This window comes from Ursus maritimus, unplaced genomic scaffold (genome assembly GCF_017311325.1).
Source record: "Ursus maritimus isolate PB19 unplaced genomic scaffold, ASM1731132v1 scaffold_23, whole genome shotgun sequence".
Taxonomy (NCBI): Eukaryota; Metazoa; Chordata; class Mammalia; order Carnivora; family Ursidae; genus Ursus; species Ursus maritimus.
In genome coordinates this window covers 38,053,497-38,071,876 of record NW_024424786.1, presented here as the reverse complement: position 1 = coordinate 38,071,876, position 18,380 = coordinate 38,053,497, and the positions used below count along the sequence as shown (strand labels likewise).

General features: G+C 50.3%; 1 protein-coding gene across 4 annotated transcripts in view; it reads left to right on the top strand.

Annotated features, from left to right (window-relative positions):
* The window catches only part of AHNAK (AHNAK nucleoprotein), an 87,277-nt gene that overhangs the window by 48,819 nt on the left and 20,078 nt on the right, over positions 1-18,380 (top strand). Inside the window, exon 6 of one of the 4 annotated variants that reach the window (XM_040639230.1) lies at positions 5,203-5,255. The exons of 1 other annotated variant lie outside the window; for it this stretch is intronic. In XM_040639230.1, the coding sequence (XP_040495164.1) occupies positions 5,203-5,255 (53 nt within the window). Of the gene's footprint in view, positions 1-875; positions 1,091-5,202; positions 5,256-8,948; positions 9,155-18,380 lie in introns of those variants that run through there. 2 more of the 4 variants (XM_040639228.1, XM_040639227.1) reach the window with 2 other exon arrangements.

Sequence of the window (18,380 nt, the reverse complement as noted above, 5' to 3'; positions counted from 1 at the left end):
CATTTCGGCCCGCACAGCATCCCCTGCGCAACTTTCCCTTCCAGGGTTCTGATGCTGGTCCCTGCGGCTCTGTGTTCACGGTGCTCTTCCACCCGCCTTCTGCTCCCTGGTTTTCTTTTTCTCTCTCTTCCTTCCTCCGTCTCTCCCTTGCTCTCTTCCTCCCTTCCTTCCTCCCTTCCTTCCTTCCTTCCTTTTCTTTCTTCTAAAAATTTTATTTATTTACTTGAGAGAAAGAGAGAGAAAGCAAAACCAAAAGCAGGGGGAGGCGCAGAAGGAGAGGGAAGCAGACACCCCTCTGAGCAGGGACCACCCCCCCCATCATGGGGCTCGATCTTGATCTATCCACAGATTGTAGGGCTTGATCCCAGGACCCTGACATCATGACCTGAGCCAAAGGCAGACACTTAACTGGTTGAGCCACCCAGGCGCCCTGCTCCCAGTTTTTCAGAATATTTGAGTCAGCACCCCCCAGGCCCACCTGAGCTTCCAAGTCTGGGCTCAGTGTCCCTTCTCGGTGCTGTCATGGGGTGCCCGGGCACCCCTGTGTCAGCTCCCACAGGACTGGGCTTCCACTGGACTCCACGTCCTATGGTGACCGGGAAGGTCCCTGGCACACTGTGCCAGGCACATAAAATAGATGATGGCAAGAGCTTCTGGCCGGCTTCCTAGTCCTCACACGTGGCTGGAGACTCCTCTCTTGCCCTTCTGGAAGCTGCTCCTAGCTCGTCCCAGTGCTTGCCTTCCCAGTGCAGCACGTCTTGCTGTACAACGCACTTCATCGACATTTATTAAGTGTCTTGGGATTGGAAGGTGTTTGGGATTTGACCCCCTTCCTCAAAGAACCTGTTATACTCTGATGCCTGCTGTCTCTTCAGTCACAGAGCGATCACTGCGAGCCAGCACGGAAGAGGGCAGGGGTAGAGCTGCCGAGCACAGGGATTCCGATAAAATCTCTGTAGCGGAGAGGCACCTGCTGTGGCCTCACCTGCCTCGGTTCAAACCAGAGGTGAGAGATGATGGGGACCCTTGTTGGAGACTTGCTGACAGACCACGTCGTAGCTTTCTCCTCCCCTGATGTTTCCTTGGAAACCAACTTCCATGGCCCACACTTGCAGGGACTTTGGGGCTGAGGTCGTGTCAACGTGACCTCCCTGGGACGCCAGAAACGAACCTTTCCGGCCCCTGCCACGAGCCTCCAGCTATCTCAAAATCAGCTTCTCAGAAGCCTTCTGCCATTTCCCCTGATTGTTAGAAACGCGTTTGAACAGTGCACCACTGGCGTTTCTCTTGGCAACCCAGCTGTCAGCTGTTGTCGCAGTCATTTTCATTCAGAAGCAGATTACAGGCTTGATTGGAGAGCCCTCGTCGCACTTTGAGATAAGACTGTGAGGGTTGGACCCACGCGGCTCTTGAATCGAGACATCGACCTGGTCACACGCTGTCCAAAATGCTCCAATGGGTTTTGAAGGGTGGAATCGTGGGAAGTCGGCCACGGGGCTGTGGGCCACACTGCGTGCCATCGGGAGCTGTGTAGCCCGGAGGGTGAGAGCCCCACTCCGGGGCTGTGCTGCCTGAGCTCGAATCCTGTTTCTGCCGCTCTGACCTTGGGAGGTTTCCAGTGTCCTCATTTGTGAAACGGGGATGACCGGGGGACTCCCCTTACACGGTGGCTGTGTGGACTGAGTCAGTTAGTCCCTGCACGCAGCTTAGACACATAGTAAGTGCTTAGTCAGTGTGAGCTGCTGCCAGTATGGCCCTTCATCGGCCTCACGTGGGGACTACTTGCCATGGCGCTTGTCACCAAAGCTGTTGTCAGGTCTCCCCCATTGGGCGCCACGTCATGCCTGTTCCCCTTGTTTCAGTCTTCTTTGCTCACTTTGCTTCTCTGACCATCTTATTCCGGTCCTGTCCTCTTTCTTTCTTTTTTCTTTTAAAGATTTTATTTATTTATTTGAAAGAGAGAGTGTGTGAGAGCTGGGGGGGAGGGGCAGATAGAGAATGAGAGAGAGAGAGAGAGAGAGAGAAGCCCAAGCAGGCTCCATGCTCAGTGAGGAGCCTGATGCAGGGCTCGATCTCATGACCCTGAGATCATGATCGGAGTTGAAATCAAGAGTTGGACACTTCACCAGCTGAGCCACCGAGGCGCCCCAGTCCTGTCCTCTTTCACACTGTCCTTTCTGCCTGGGACAGGCTCCTGTTTGGCCCCTGCCCCTCCTGCAATGCTCTCCCTCTCCCTATTCCGAAGCCGCTTGGTGGAATGGATGCGGGTATTCCTGTCCCCGCAGCTAACCACAGGACAACTCTGGGATCATTTTTCATTTGCGTTTGTATTTGTACATCGCAGAGAGCCCTTGCCAGGGGGCTAACCTGTGAGATCACCATCTATTTTTTAAAAATCATAAAATACACATAAAGTAAAGCTTTCCATTTTAGTCATTTTACGTATACAGTTGGGGGGTGTCAAGTGCATTCACACAGGTGTGCGGCCATCACACCGCCATCACCGTCTATCTCCAGAACATCTTCAGCTTCCTCAGCAGAAGCTCTGTACCCATTCGACACTAACTTCCCCCTCCCTTGTCCTTCCAGTCCCTGGCAACTGCCCTTTTCATGTTCAGTATTTGTCCTTTTGTGTGTGGCTTAATTTCACTGCAGAGGTCTGCAAGGTTTCACTAATGAGGTCTGCAAGGTTCACGCAGGCCATGGTGGGCTGAATCCTACTCCACTGGCTATACACGCCAAATTTTGTTTATCCATTCATCGCTGATGGACCTTTGGGTTGTTTCCACATTTTGGCTGTTGGGAATGATGCTGCTGTGAACATGTGTGGTGAACACGCATCCGCACGAGTACCCGCTTTTCATTGCTGTGAGGATATACCCAGTAGTGGGACTGCCGGATCATATGGCCCATCTCTTCTGCAAGGCTGACTTTACCAATCAGGAACAGAGCTTGAACCCCTGGTGGGGAAATGCTCTCTTCCCCGCCCTTCTCCCCCACCCCCACCCAGTACCTCCCCCAGACCTTATCTCCATAAATGTCAGTGCTACCCTCAGGGTGTTCTGGCTGAAACTTTGACATCACCCTGGACTCCTCTAATTCTTTTCCAGCCCGTACGTAGATGATTACCAACTCCCCTCAGCTCCATCTTCCAGATCCGCCATCTAGTCACTTCTCAGCATCTCTGTCCTTACTACCCTGATCATGGCCGCCATGTCTCTCTTCTCTGGAGGATGGCAGCTGTTTCCAAACCACTCTCCCTGTTGGTGCCCCAGGTACTCTCTGGTCTCTTAGCACAGCTACAGATTTGATCCTCTTAAAACATTAGTCAGATCATGTCATTCCTCACTCATGACCTTCCCTTGCTCCCCCTCTCACTCGAGGGCGATCTCAAGTGCTTGCAAAGGTCTGTTGGCCCTCACTGCTCTTCTGACCCCATCTCTCCTCCTGAATTGAGCTCCGGCCACAAGGGTCTCCTTGCTCTTCCCCCTCAGGGCTTCTGCTCTTGTGAATTATGCCTGGAATGTTCTTTCCTTGACAAACTCTTTGCCCTCCAGTGTCCATTGACCAGAGAGACCTTCTCTGAGACCTTACCTAAAGTAACAAGCCCTCCCTCTCCTGACCTCAGGCACCGTCTGTGCCTTTTACCCATTTCCTTATCACTCTCTGACATATATTAATTCCCTGATTCGTTCACTTCCTTCTTCCTCACTAGAGGCTTCGTGTTGTCAGGGGCTTTGTTTGGTTTTCTGTGATGCCGTATCCTCGGTGCCTAGACCATAGTAGGTGCTCAGTTCGTATCTGTTGAATGAACGGGTGGTGCTTTGAGGTCCCCACCTTAACGGCCCACTGATGTCCCATGTCTCCGACAGCACTGGAGAGGTGTCCGGCCCCCGCTGCCCTCCTTCTGGCCCAGCGCAGCTTCCAAACAACGTGAAACTGGTTGGTCAGCGGTTGCTGCTCCCTTTAGCCTTAGTGGTGCTTAGAAAAGTCCCTGACTGCCACAAGGATTTCTCCTAAGAGAAACAGGCCCTTCAAGGACATGTCCTATATGTGAGATTCCTCGCACTGGGCTCTGCGGGTGTCTTCTCAGGGGTTCGAGGATTCAGCACAATCCAAAATTTTGTTTTCACATTTTGGTGACAATCTAAGGAAAAAAAAGAATGGAAACATATTTTTGGTTTTTTTGATGACTGTCTTACAGCCCAGGAGTGCTGTAGAAGCGGTTTGTGGGTGGCATTTGCCTTTGTGTGCGCATGGCATTCTGGGTACCCAGTGACCACTGGAAGCAATGGCCTCTCACTCTTAATTATTTAAATGGGGGTCACTGGTTCGTGGATGTCTTCTTGCAAATCTATGATAATTTTTTTTCCCTGTCAAACGTGTCTGAAGGAGAAATATTCAGATTACACAGCCATTAACCATGAGCTAGAGCGAAGGCTTCCAGGCTCCAGGAGGCAGGTTTACACCGGTTGGAGTCAGCCGGAGGCAACAGGTGCCAACAGAGGCAAGAACATTGGCCTTCAGGTCAGGATCAACCTCTGTCTTGGAATGAACTGTGTGGCCCTGGCTTTGTCAACCCACCTTTCTGGGTCTCAGTTCTTCATCTGTAAGGTGAAATAGAGAATCTCCAAGTTCTCTTCCTGCTCAGACATTCGATTTTATGAGGTATGCTGAGCAGAAATGTCCATTTGAACACCAAGAGAAATACTTCGTTGGTACCACGCCCAGAGCACTGGCAATGAGGATGAAGGTGTCCCTTCAAGGTGGCTTTACCTAAAATTGCACCCGCATTCCTGTCCCATTGAACCTGCTCGATTTTTCTTCACATTCTTCTCTTACGCTTTTGAGAAAATCTTATTTTATTTTGGTTATTGCTTATTATCTGTCTTTTCCTTCTAAAGGTCAACTCTATAAGGTGGAGTCTTTTTTAGGATTGTGCCTAGTGCCTCAGAATAGAGCCTATAATTTTGTAAACACCAGTCAACATTTGCTGAATAGACTAATGATTTGAGCACTTCCTTTGGTTTGGGTTCTGTGCAAGGTGCTTTATACTTTAATCAATTTATGTGCATAAAGTAAGCATGATTATTAGCCTTATGCAATGGCTGAGAAAGCTGAGGCGTCACAACTTGCCTGTTAAGTGTCAGAGCTGGGACTTGACCCCAGGTAAGCCCTACACCTTGCCGTATTCATCCTTAGCTTTGGCACCTCTCAGCCAGGAGAGCTTGGGTACCAACTGCGTCAAGGCACAGGTAAGGTTCTGTTTTTTCTCCCTTCTTTCTAATACTTCTCTGTTCATGGGGAAAGGCAAAATCAAACTCTCATCTGTTGAAGAGACTATACTTTCCCCATTGTATCTTCCTGGATCCTTTGTCGTAAATCGATTGTCCTTAAATGGGCGGGTTTGGTTCTGGGCTCTCTATTCTGTTCCCTTGATCTCTATGTCTGCTGTCATGCCAGTACCCCACTGTTCTGATAACTGTAGCTTTGTGATATAGCTTGAAACCAGGAAGTGAAAGCAGCATTGTTCGTCCTTCTCAAGATTGCTTTGGCTATCTTGTGGCTCTATACAAATGTTAGGATTGTTTTTCCTGTTTCTCTGAAAAATGCCATTGGACTTTGAATAGGGATTGCATTGAATCTGTAGATTGCTTGGGGCAAAAATTAAACTCTTAAGAGTCCTCCTTGACTGCCTTTGCTTGCTCTCACTGTACAGAAAGCCTGTGCGGGGACGCCTGGGGGGCTCAGTCTGTTGAGCGTCCGATTCTTTTTTTTTTTTTTTTTTAAAGATTTTATTAATTTATTTTACAGAGAAAGACACAACGAGAGAGAGGGAACACAAGCAGGGGGAGTGGGAGAAGTAGGCTTCCTGCGAGCAGGGAGCCGGATGCGGGGCTCGATCCCAGGACCCTGGGATCATGACCTGAGCCAAAGGCAGACACTTAACGACTGAGCCACCCAGGCACCCCAAGCGTCCGATTCTTGATTTTAGCTCAGGTTATGATCCTGGGGTCATGGGAACCAAGCCTCCAGTCAGGCTCTGCACTCAGCTCGGAGTCTGCTCGTCCCTCTCCCTCTTCTCCTCCACCACCCCCCAAAATAAATAAAGAAGGAAAGAGAGAAAGAAAGAAAGAAGAAAGAAAGAAAGAAAGAAAATCTTAAAGAAAAAAAAGAAAACATTGTGCAGAATTTCAGAACTTGGTGATTTGTTAGCTCTCCTCTGTTTCCACGAATCCCTTCATTTGAAAGCTGAAGAAAGGGAGCCCTGAAAAAGTGGAGTGTTGTATGACGTCCATATTGTCTTGAACTACGCACTGGCTAACTCATGAGCCTTCAGCAGTCCGGGTGGTAAACCAGAAGGCCCTGGAAGGGAGTGCAGGGGTGCTGCACAGTGCCAGGGACCCACCCCACCTGATGCTGTCACCATCTAGTGGCCCCTTGGATCTCCCCTGACCTGGGTGCTGTTCGGTTTCAGGAGAAGCAGTTGCTGGGTGAGGTCCCTTCCTCTGATCAGACCACCCTCCAGGCAGTTCTTTTTCATGTGAAAACCACGTCTTTCGCACTGTCATCTTTTTCATGTTCAGATGCACCAGGAGGATGAGTTTCAGGACCATTGTGGTGGGGGTGGGGTGGTGGGCATTCTCCTTTACATTCCTGACTATTGTCTTCATCTTTTTCCTCCTAGGCCTCTTAGGGGTTAATTGCTATCAGGAAGAACCAGGGAACGTTCTCCTGCTTATTCTGCACATTAGGAATGAGGAATATTTTATGTTCATGAATAAGCTATTGCTTTTTGATGTTCTGATTACAGATAAAATGTTCTTGTTCCTCTTTGTTACACACGAAATTGCAGCGAACGGTATAAGATCAACTATACATGACGTGCTTGAGTGATACGGTCTCTACTACACTCGGTGTAGACATTCCGGGGAAGAGAGTATTGGAGATGTATTGGAGTGTATTATTACCTGATAATAATAAATAAAACTAAATAATAATATAACTAAAATAAAACTAAATAATAATAATAATATTACTAAAACTAATAAATAATAAAACTAAATAAAATAATAATAAATAAATAATAAATTTTATAATAATATAATAATAAAATTAATAATGTAATAAAACTAACTAAATAAAATAATAATAAATTTAATAAATATAATAATATATTTATTGTATAATAAAACTAAAAATAATAATAATAATAATAAAACTAAAAAAAAAAAAGAACTAACCCTTATGAGGCACTTTCTAGGTGTCAGGCATGATGCAAATGCTTTATGTGACTTAACTCATTAATCTTCATGAAAACGCTATGTAGCAGGTGCAGTTATATCCCTGTTTTACAGTAGAGAAATCAGAGGCGCAGGAAGATTGAGTGAGGGACGCCTGGGTGGCTCAGTCGGTGAAGCGTCTGCCTTCAGCTCGGGTCATGATCCCAGGGTCCTGGGATCAAGTCCAGCATTGGGCTCCCTGCTCAGTGGGGAGCCTGCCTCTCCCTCTGCCTGCTGCTCCCCCTGCTTGTGCTCTCTCTTTCTCTTTCTCTGACAAATAAATAAATAAAATCTTTAAAAAGAAAAAGAAAAAGAAAAAAAGATTGAGTGATAGAGAGCTGGTAAGGGCAAAGCCAGGGTTTGAATCCAGACTGGCTAGCTCCAGTGTCCTTTCTCTAGAATGCTGCGCCTGATGGCCTTGACAAAGGCTTCGTGAAGGAGGCGAGCTTGAGCCTTGAACAATGAGAGGTCCTACAGCATGGGGACAACCTGAGGGGTGGCCCAGGGATGGAGTAGGCAGGGCAGGCCCCAACAGGGAAGGTGAGACTGACCTCACTCTGTAGGGGACACATATTGAAGAGCAGTTGGGGGGATGGTGGGGCAGTAAGGCGGGACAGATTGTAAAAGGTCTTGACATCTAGGAAGAGGGTTTGATCTTGGTCTGGCAGGGCACTGCCTTTGAGGTGTGTTGCAGGGTGGCTTTCTAGAAGCAGACGTTTGGGGGCAGCGGCAGGTCTGGGGGTAGGAGGTATGGAGGCGGGAATGAAGCACTGAGGGTCTAGCCTCAGATGATGTAAGAGGAATGGAAGCAAAGGAGGGCAGTGTGAGAGAACTCACAGACGGGAATGCAGGTGGGAGAAGCAGCTTCACACTCAACTGGCTTTGAGATTTTGCGTCTGGCGAGATGCCCAATGTTGACTCCATGGGCTGAGATCTCACGCTTACTCACTCAAAGTGCTATCACAGGGAATGAAACATAGAGGACATCATCAGGTGATTTGTCTTAAACTCACACCTGTTTGGGTAGCCTACTACGACAGATTTTTTCTTTTTCCTATTGATGATTGTATCAGTCGGGATTTGATCAGAGAAGTAGAACGTCTGTGCGCTATAGAGAGAAGAGGGCTCCGAGCTCCGGTGCTGGTGGGAGGTCGGTCTGCAGTCTGTGTAAGGTGTTGTCCTGTGTCTCGTCTGGCCTGGCTCAGGGAGGGACAGTGGGTGTGAAGGGGAGAGGAGGAGGGACAGACTGGAACCATGTCTGGCCCTCGCTGCCTGCATTCTCCATGATGACCTGGAGGGGTGACCCAAGGGGCAAGCTGGGGCCCTCATGTCAGAGCCACATTCACCTGGCCCAGGAGCTGGCAGAGCTGCAGACCTGGCGGCTGCCCCACGCCAGCAAGGTGGGCCAGCAGGGCAGTGATGGTGTGTGTGGGGGGCGCCTGGCCTGTGCCACCTTCAGAGAGGAACGAAATGGCCACGCTTCACCTGTGCTCTCCAAACCTTCCGAATGCCCACACATTCCTCTCGTGGTCTGTGTTGACCCAGGACCCTGGAGGGAGGGGAAATCTGGGAAATGTAATTACGTGGACCCAGCACAAAACCTCCACGATTGTCCACATATGTAGTGGATCCCCTTTCCTTTAACTCTTCTGTTCTTGTCTTCAGATGGGTGGCAGGAGGCTTTCTGCAGCTCCATCTTCCGCACTCGCCTGCCAGGGCCGCCGTCGCCAGGTGCCAAGACCAGGTGGCTTAAACAACAGAGTCTTATTTTCTCACAGTTCTGGAGGCCGGACGTCCAAGGTCAAGGTCTCGGCAGGGCTGATGTCTTGAGGCCTGTCTCCTCGGCTTATGGATAATATCTCCACCTGGTCTTCCCTCTGTAACCGCCTGTGTCCTTATGTCCTCTTGGGATTAGGACACTAGTCCTATTGGATTCGGGCCCTTCTAATGACTTGATTTTACTTCAGTCACTTCTTGAAGGACCTGTCTTTAAATACAGTCCCATTCTGAGCTGCTGGAAGTTAGGATTTCTCCATATGAATTCTTCGAGGACACAGTTCGGCCTTTAACGCTTTCTTTCTCATCCGAGTTCCCTCACGGTGAAGGATCAGCCCCGCACCTCTCCCAGCCGCTTGGCTCTGCCTGCTCAGGGAAGGCAGCCGCTGGGCTTTTTTGCGAAGGTCGAGGACATTATTTTCTGAGGTCTGCGTTCCTGTGCGTGGCTGTCCTTGCCCGGGCAAGGCGTGTTCCCCCGTGCCATACATTCCGACTTGGTCAGATCCGAGAGCAGCAAATCCAGGGGGGATTTAAAAAAAAAAATTTTTTTTTAATTGCATGCAGAATTCCTTGCATAGCAGAGAGCTCAGGAAGGAAGGCCCCGTTTGGAGACAGAGGTCAGGGCTTCAGAGTTCAGGGCCTTTCAGGAAGGGTCAGGCCGTCCTCTGCTAATCCCAAGTTTGCTTGATTCGCCCCTGAATTGACGTACCTAGAATGAACTCAAACACAACTCCGAATGCAATTTAACCCTTGAGCTTAGTTTTCTCCCGTCCCTGAAGAATCAGCTGCTGCGGGGGTGGGGGGGGGCACGACGACTTAGACAGGGGCAGAGGCAAGCATAGTGAGGATGAGGGTTCTGAGGCTCTCACTGTTCAGGACAGCTGGCCGCTGGGTCCTGCCTGCCCCCCCAGCGGTCACGGGCAGGGACCGAGGGCTGCCCTGCCTGGCAGGAGGCAGGGTCTACACGCGCACGCGAGGCTTCCCTGAGTCCTGCCTCCTGCCAGAAATGGGGAGAGCGGGGTATGATACGCTTCTCCAAATCTGGAGTGGAGCCAGAGGGGCACCTGGCATCCTATCGCTCTCTCCTCTGGTTCCCAGCTCCCTGGCCCCAGCCAAATTCTCCATCATTTTTTATTGAAGTGAAAAACAGTGGAGATATGAATATCCCCTAAAGCCACTTTGGAATACTTTCAAGCATAGTTTCACAGCGAAACAGGGAAAAGGACAAGATTGCACAAAGGGCTGGATCACCAGCTTGGAGAGCCGGTTCTAGAGAGAGAACTTAGATTTCATGCCATGGGCTTTGCGTGAAAGGAGCGAGAGGTGTTGGGGTGGAGGGACGGAGGCCTGCTGCTTGTCCAGGAGGTCCCCCTGTGCATGGCGACAGGCTGCTAGGGAGACATCTTAGTAAAAGGGGTGGTGAGCAGTCTGGCAACCTGCCAACCCTCCTTGCACCTGAGACAAAAACGTTGGCCCGACAAACCTGTTGAGGGGACTTCCTAGAATGTTTACCACTTTACCAGACCCCAAACTATCCAAGGAAATGGGTCTCTTTTAAAAAAACAAAGCCATCGGAAGATTTGTCCCACTATCTGACTACAGTAAGTGCTGTGGTAGGCGTCCTTTCTGCTCTGAATTCTTGACCTTCGTGAAACTCTCGCACGCCAAGGCCGGGCAGGTCTTATTTAAAAGTGATTTTGTAGGTCGCACACTCTCTTCTCTTCTAAACACGGCTAGGTGTGGTCAATTTGAGACAGGCAAAGGGGAAGGAAAAAGGAAAAGAAGAGGCCCTTTTCCACCAACGCTCTCCTGGCGTCTAGAAAGGGGTTAACATGGCCCTAGTGAGCTGGGAGCTGCCTGCAGGGACTGCAGGGCAGCACTGGCAGGGACCAGGGGGTCCAGTTTTGGTTTGAAGAGGTCTCAGGGCTAGGCCCCCCTCCCCCCTCCCACCCCCCAGTCCCAGCTGTAGCTGGAAGAATGGAATGTGTGTGCTGACCAGACCTGCCTGGCTGAGGCCGTGGGAGGCAAGAGGCCATCCCAAGAAACCCCAGGGAATTGTGTGAGGAGATAAGGAGGCCAAGTGCTTTGTGCTCTTAAGATAACACCTTCTCCTGTAGAGGGGAGTTCCTCGGAGCCAGCAACCGAGATTCCAGGCTGCTTCGCACCAGGGCTGCTGATTTCTGAGAGGCCTCAGGCCTCTGACCAGGCTTCCCTTTGTTCTTGGTACAACCCTCACCAGCCGGCCTTCCGGCCTTCTGGCCCTTTTCACACATATCAGAGGCCTCTGGGCCTTTGCACGTGTAATTCCTCCGACCAGCCACCCATTAGGCCAATTATTCCTCAGGGTCTGATACAGCTCTCACCCCTCAGGAAAGCCTTGAGGGATCAGGTCTCCATGGTCTCCCTGCCCCTGTAACTCTTCCTCTCCTTCTCCAGGTTAGAACCCCAGCTCCTAGGAGGTCAGCAGCCTCCTCACATGTGTATTTGGGGCCAGTGGGCTGGTTCTGGCAGGCAGCTCTTGGGAGGTGTGAGAGTGGGAGAAGGGAGACCCCTGCCACCACCCCTGCAGGACGGGACGGTGTAGCCGCCACTCCCAGATAAGGAAGGCCGGGCTCAGCAGGCCCCGGGGAATGGAAGGGGTGGCAGTTCCTGATTCTCACACAGAAGGTGTGTAACAGTATGCTGGTTGCGTCCTAGCATTTTTAAAAAAGATTTTATTTATTTATTTGCCAGAGAGAGAGAGAGTGTGGGAGCACACAAACAGGGAGAGCAGCAGGCAGAGGGAGAAGCAGGCTCTCCGCTGAGCGGGGGGCCCATGCGGGGCTCAATCCCAGGACCCCGGGATCATGACCTGAGCCGAAGGCAGACGCTTCCTCGACTGAGCCACGCAGGTGCCCCATTGCATTTATTATTAAAAAAAACTTTTTTTTAAGGATTTTATTTATTTATTTGGGACAGAGAGATACAGAGAGAAAGCATGAGCAGGAGAAGAGGCAGAAGGAGAGGGAGAAGCAGACTCCCCACCGAGCCAGGGGCTGGACGTGAGGCTCGATCCCAGGACGCTAGGATCATGACCTGAGCCGAAGGCAGACACTTAACCATCTGAGCCACCCAGGCGCGCCCCCATAGCATTTATTTTTAATTGTGGTAAAATATACATAATCGAAACTTTACCATTTTAATCATTTTTCAAGAGCACCGTCTGGTGGCATTAAGGACATTCACACTGTTGTGCAACCATGACCACCAGCCATCTCCAGAACTTTCACATCTTTCCAAACAGAAACTCTGTCCCCATGAAGCACTCACTCCCTGCTCCCTCTCCCCCAGCCCCTGGCAGCCACCCTTCCATTCCCGTCTCTGTGGACTGACTGCTCCAGGGACCTCCGATAAGTGGGATCACACAGTGTGTGTCCTCGTGTGTCTGGCTTCTTTCTCTGTCACAGCATTTTAAACAAGGCCCCTGGTAATCCTCATGTAGGGGTCTGGATCACTCTGAGAAATTCTGGCAGCGGCAGGGAGGGGGGGAAGGGGAGAAGCGTCCTGGCTCAGGCTTTGAGGGCTGAGTTTACACGGAGGGTGAGGCAGGAGGGAGTCAGGGAGTGCGGCCTGAGGGGGGCGGGGGAGGTGAGGGTGGTGGTGATAGAGGGGTCCTGGGGGTGGGCAGGGGCTGGTTTCTGGCCAGTATTGCTTAGGACAGGGTGTTGATCCAGGCCTGGGAGCTCAGGGCAGAAGGACAGTGGAGGGAGAGGTGTGTGGACCAGTCGGTTCAGGGTGGGTCACAGGCCAGGGTGAGGTGCCGACAAGGGGAGGTCAGAGCGGGTAAGGAACTGGGGTGCGGTGGGGTGTGTGAGGGCCACGAAGGCGAGATAAACCGGAGGGGGAGGGGTGGGGTGGTGTCAGAGCCACATGGGTCAGGCCAGGTGGGGGCGCCCATGAGCAGCAGGGGCCGGATCCCACCCTAGGCCTAGAGGCAAATGGTGGGAAGTCTGAGTGGGCAGTAGGGTCAGAAGAGGTGGGAAAGCTGGCCTGTGGGCACAGGAGGGAGACTGGATACGCAGCCAGCCCTTCGGGAGATTGCTCATATTTCCTCTTAAGGAGGAGCCAGTTTACGGGCGTGTGACCCTGAAGCAGGGTCCAGGGCTTGGGAGTGGCACAAAGGGCAGCCCTACCTCCAGCCCAGCTCAGGTCTTGATCTCAGGTTCTGAGCTTGAGGCCCTCGCTGGGCTCAGGAAGGAATCTGCTTGTCCCTCTCCCTCCCTCTCTGCCCCTGCCCCCACACTCTCTCGTGCTTTCTCTCTCTCCAATAAGAAAAATCTTTAAAAATAAATAAATAAAAATAAAATTGGTAAAAAATGTTTAAAAGAAAAAACTTAATTTAAAAAAAAAAAGATATGGTGAGAAAGTGGCTATTGGCAAACCAGGATGAGGACTCTCACCAGAACCCCCCGTGCCCTGGCACTCCAATCGCCGATTTCCAGCTTCCAGAACTCTGGGATACATTTCTGTAGTTTGAGCCACCCATCTCGAGTATTTTTGTCCTAGCAGCCCGAGCTAAGACGCGGCGGGGGGGTGGGCTGCTAAACTTCCTACGGGCGCGCAGAACCCCCCCAACAAGGAATTATCCTGTACAAACTGTCTCAAGTGTCGCTGTTGAGAAACTGTGCCCTAGGGCTGCCTGAACTGTTCGCAGTCAGCAAGCTCTCCCCCAAAGAGAGCCGGCCTCCCCGTGTGGCCAGGTATGACACCTCTTTTTTTTTTTTTTTTTACGAAGACATTTTATTTTATTCATAGAAACCGAGAAACATCACTGCCAAGGAGACTTGTCACAAGGTAGCCCTTGTAACGCCTGGTGGCATGGCCTCTTCTCTCAACAATCAGTGCCCTCCTGTCCTCGTGCCTGCGGCTGCAGGAGGCTGGGGGCTCTTGCCCAACAAAAATTCCTCGGATCGTTCTCCTGTATTGCTGTAAATACAATCGGAAGTTCTCCTAACTGGCAGAGCTCACCGCAGGTGGAGGAGGCGTCTGTGTTGAACAGCAGGGAAGGTTGGCTCTGGAAGGGTCGCAGTTGGCCCAGCACCTTGTGCGGTCGGTTTCTTCTGCGGAAATGCACCAGCTGGGTGAGCGTGGGATTCTTGTGAATAAAGAGATGAGAGAGGAGGTTGGTGGGACGTGATGATCTGATGTCAGCGGTCAGTCACAAAACTTGACCTTGCCCACCTGGGGTGACCACCCATCGGACCCTTTAATCAACGCTCACGTCTTATTCTGTGGCCACGAGACGCAGCGTGGGGACGATTAGCGGAGTTTTGAACCACTTCATTTGTGTGGCTTTGGTGGCTAGGAACCAGAGTTCTAGCTACAGGACTTACTCTCTAAATTTCTGTGAGGTTTTTTTTCACGTAATTTTTGGTTTGCGATTCAGCACTCACACATGGATGAACTGCGCTTCCTGTTTTCCCCTGTTGTCCGTTTTGTGGACCCAGGCCATCTCTCACACCACCTTCTTTGTGCCTGACGTCTCTCCCCATCGGGGAGTTACCTGTTTCTTTACCTGTACCTGCACGGTGCCTCAACCCCCCTCAACCAAGCTTTTGTTATAGTCTGATTATGTGAACACAATCCCAATATAGTTAATATAACGAATATAATTATCCCCCAGTGGAAGATTCTGGAGTGTAGGGACCATGTGTTGTTTACTCATCATTGAGCCCTTGGCACTGGCGCTGTGTCTGACCCGAGATCGGGCTTCAGGAAGTGTTTGCTGAGCTGAGCTGAACTTCAAAAGAATGAACCATATGCAACAACTTCACCGGGAAAATGGCAAACGCGGGCCGCCGATTATATCAATTAGGTCGTCTAGGGGAGGAAGGCGCTGCGGCAGGCTTAGCAGGGCATGCTGGGAACTGCCTGAGAGTGGCCATCTCTCTTTTTCCAACCAATTACGGCTTCTAGCATGCTTTCCTCAGTGTCAAAAGGTTTGAGTATTTCAAGATGCATTTTTGGAATGCTAGGCGAGCCATGGTGGAGACTAGAAACATCGAGAAGCTCGGGTGTTTCTAGCGCGTGTATGCTCTCAGAGATCACTGCAAACGTTTGAATTGTAGATTACGCATTTTCTTTTAAGGAAATGCAATAATATTACTTTGAAGGTTATGCTTTAAATGTATTGAAGCAGGCTGTGAGGAAGGACCCAGGCTCTGTATAACCACCAAGTAAACCAGGTCATTTAAAAGGGAAACCTGGGGACCATCATGAGTATGCAAATGATTCAGGGTTAGCAGGCATATTGCTTGTAAACAGTTTATTGGCCCACGTAGTTAAAATGCTTCCTTATCTTCACTTTACTGTTAACTGTGCTTTGTAGTCTCTTTACATGGTCACAAACTCTCAGTCAGGGGAATGTTTGAATTAATAAGGTTTTATTTCATTCATTGATCTAACGAGTATTTATTGAATGCCCATTGTGTTCCAGGTCCCTCGGATAGCAATGCACAGACTAAGTCCTTTCCCTCTTGGAACATTCTAGTGAGGCAAGACGTAATGATGTTTGGCAGAAGGGGAGGAAATATCTAGAACGTAGAGCTGACAGAAACTGCTGATGGGGGAAACAGGGAAAAAGGGATCTGGGAAAGAAAACCCAAAAGTTCAGTTGGGGCATGTTACGTTTGAGACCGCGGGGGGGGGGGGGGTGCGTCAAGGACACAGATGCGCGTATAGAGTTCTGGGGTTCAGGGGAGCAGTCCAGTCTGGAGATACAAACTGGGGGGTTGTACTGGTTTCTCAGGGTGGCTTAAAACAACAGAAATTGATTGTCTCTCGGTCTGGAGGCTGCAAGTCCAGAATGAATGTGTTGTCGGGGCCATGTGGCCTCCGAAGTTTCTAGGGAAGACTAAGACTCTTTCCTTACCTCTTCCTGGCTTCCGGTGGTTGCTGGCAAGCCTTTGGCATTCTTTGGTTTATGGCTGTACCCTCCCTTTCTGCCTCTTCACACACAGGGCCATCTTCCCTCTGTACACGTCTGCGTCTCTTTGTCCAAATTTCCCTCTTATAAGGACCCCAATCATTGGATTAGGGCCCACGCTAAACCAGGAGAGTGTGGGGTCTAGAGCAGTGCCTGGTGCACGAGGAGGCATGTTACAGAAATTCAGAGTAGGCATTCAACCACGTTTATAGCCCTTTTACCCAAGCACGTCCTCGTTCTAGTAGCTATTCATCCGTATTCTCTTTCCCAAAAGTATTAGTCTGTAATCAATAGGAAATAAACATGTGAAAATCTCGCCACAGGTTGAGAAAGATAGGAACTCAGAATTCACTTTGGATTTGGCAGTGTGGGTGGTCTTGGCCATGGAGGTTTTGTTGGAGGGAAGACGAGGGGGCCTGAGTGGAAGCTGTTGGCCAAGAATGGCAGGTGTGAAAGGATTCAGTGAGGGCGGGTAGAGCTTTGCCCGGAAGGGCAGTGAATCAGGTTGGCAGGAGAGAAGAGTGGGGTCAAGGGAGATGTTTCTTATTCTTTAGGGTGGGGGATCTTAGATCTTGTCTGCGTGGTCAGGAGAAGGGGTCAATGGACAGGGAGAGGTGGTTGAAGCAGAAGAGAGGGTGATGTGGGACTGGAGCCAGCCTGCCCTGAGGCTGGAGAGAGGCGATGGCACCCCGTGTCCCCCTGAGGGTGGGCCTCCCATGGGAAGGAGCGGGGGGAGCACATCTGTGTCTAGAGTGCCTTCCCCAGTTTTAGCACTGAAAGTCCCACTTCCTGGGAAAGCTTTTAAACAGAAAGTTCCGTGTCCCAGAGTCACTCCCCGTTGCCAGTCCCAGGCAAACCGGGACAGGTGGTCACTCTATCAACAGAACTGGCCTGAAGGGAGAGTTGGATATTGGGAGGCAGAGGGCTTGATAGAGGGAAGACGAGGTAGCCTTTGATCGTGGCTGCTATTTTCTGGGTGACATAAGGGGCAAGGTCATGAACTAAGAGCAAAGGCAGGGAAGGAGGCTGGAGGGGAGAGGAGAAGGTGCTGGATAGCCATCTTGGGATGGGGGAGAGGGAACTTGTTAAGAAATAGAGTAGCATTTCCGGGCAGTGCTGGGTGGTAACTTGAGATCTGTGGTCATAAACTTAAAGGGATACCGGTCAGAGTGACAGTGGGGTGTATACTCTGCAAAAATCCAAATGGCTAGCATTCCGTCATAAGTGATTTGTTAGAACACAGGACATTCATTGTGTTGTCCTGGGATATGGTGAAAATGGATCCATCGTTAGAAACACATTCCTGGTCTGTAGGACTTTCAGATAAAAATAGACCAGAAGCCAGCTCTCCTGAGAGTAGATTAACGACAGACACTTTCACTCCGGCCTTTGATTTCTTCACAATTACAGTGCGAACCTGGTCACGTTGTCCACACCCTTTGTATCTCCTCTCCTGCAGAAACACCTCAGTGGCTTGCTCATACCGAATATTTCTTTGCCATTTGCAATTACGATGATTCACACAAGAACAATTTAACAATAACGGAAATAAAAAGTTACCGGCCAGCTTGATTCCTCCGATCCTCAGGTTAAAGGAATTTAGCTGGATTGCCAATTTTGGCTTATGCTGCCTATTCTCTTGGCAGATTTTAGATATCTGATCCAAGTAGGTAATTCAGAAAGTAGCAAGGTATAAGGATTTGGAGTCTGAACACCTGGATTCCAGTTATCCCTCTACTGGTTTCTGGTCAGGTGACCTTTCGAAGCTCATGTAACCTTCAAGCCTTAGTTTTGTCATAACAATGTGGCTAAAACTACGTGCCCTGTGTCAGTCGCCGGCTGGCTCTTGCTCTGATGGCTGGCCGTGTGGTTCTGTGTCTTTCTTTGGTAGATTCCAATTCTGTAGCTTTAATAATAGGGACAGAAAACTGCTGATGCACTGGGCGTGGCAGCCGAGCTCTGGATGACAGTCAGTAATGAGGCGCTGGCCTGGGGACCAGGGATAAAGTGAGTGCAGGGAGGGCAGGGGTGGAGGGAGTGAGGCACGGGTGTGGGGTGGGGATTGTGGCAAGAGAGGGAAAATTCTGGACCTAAGAGTGGAGTCCTTCCAGGCATTGGTAAGCCCTTAAAATGGGATTATGGAAATAACATCCTGGGTCCTCTGTTTTAGAATGCAGGAGGCGAGGAGGCCAGTTTAGAAAAACTTCTATTTAAAAGTTTACTTGTCTGTCCCTTCAGGTTTTCGCCTTCAGCTATTCAGGAAATTCTGCACTATAAAGTGACTCATTCATTCCCTAAGGGTTCCGCATAGCCAGGGTTTTACTGGGTCAACCACAGAGGCATCAATTCCTGGAAGA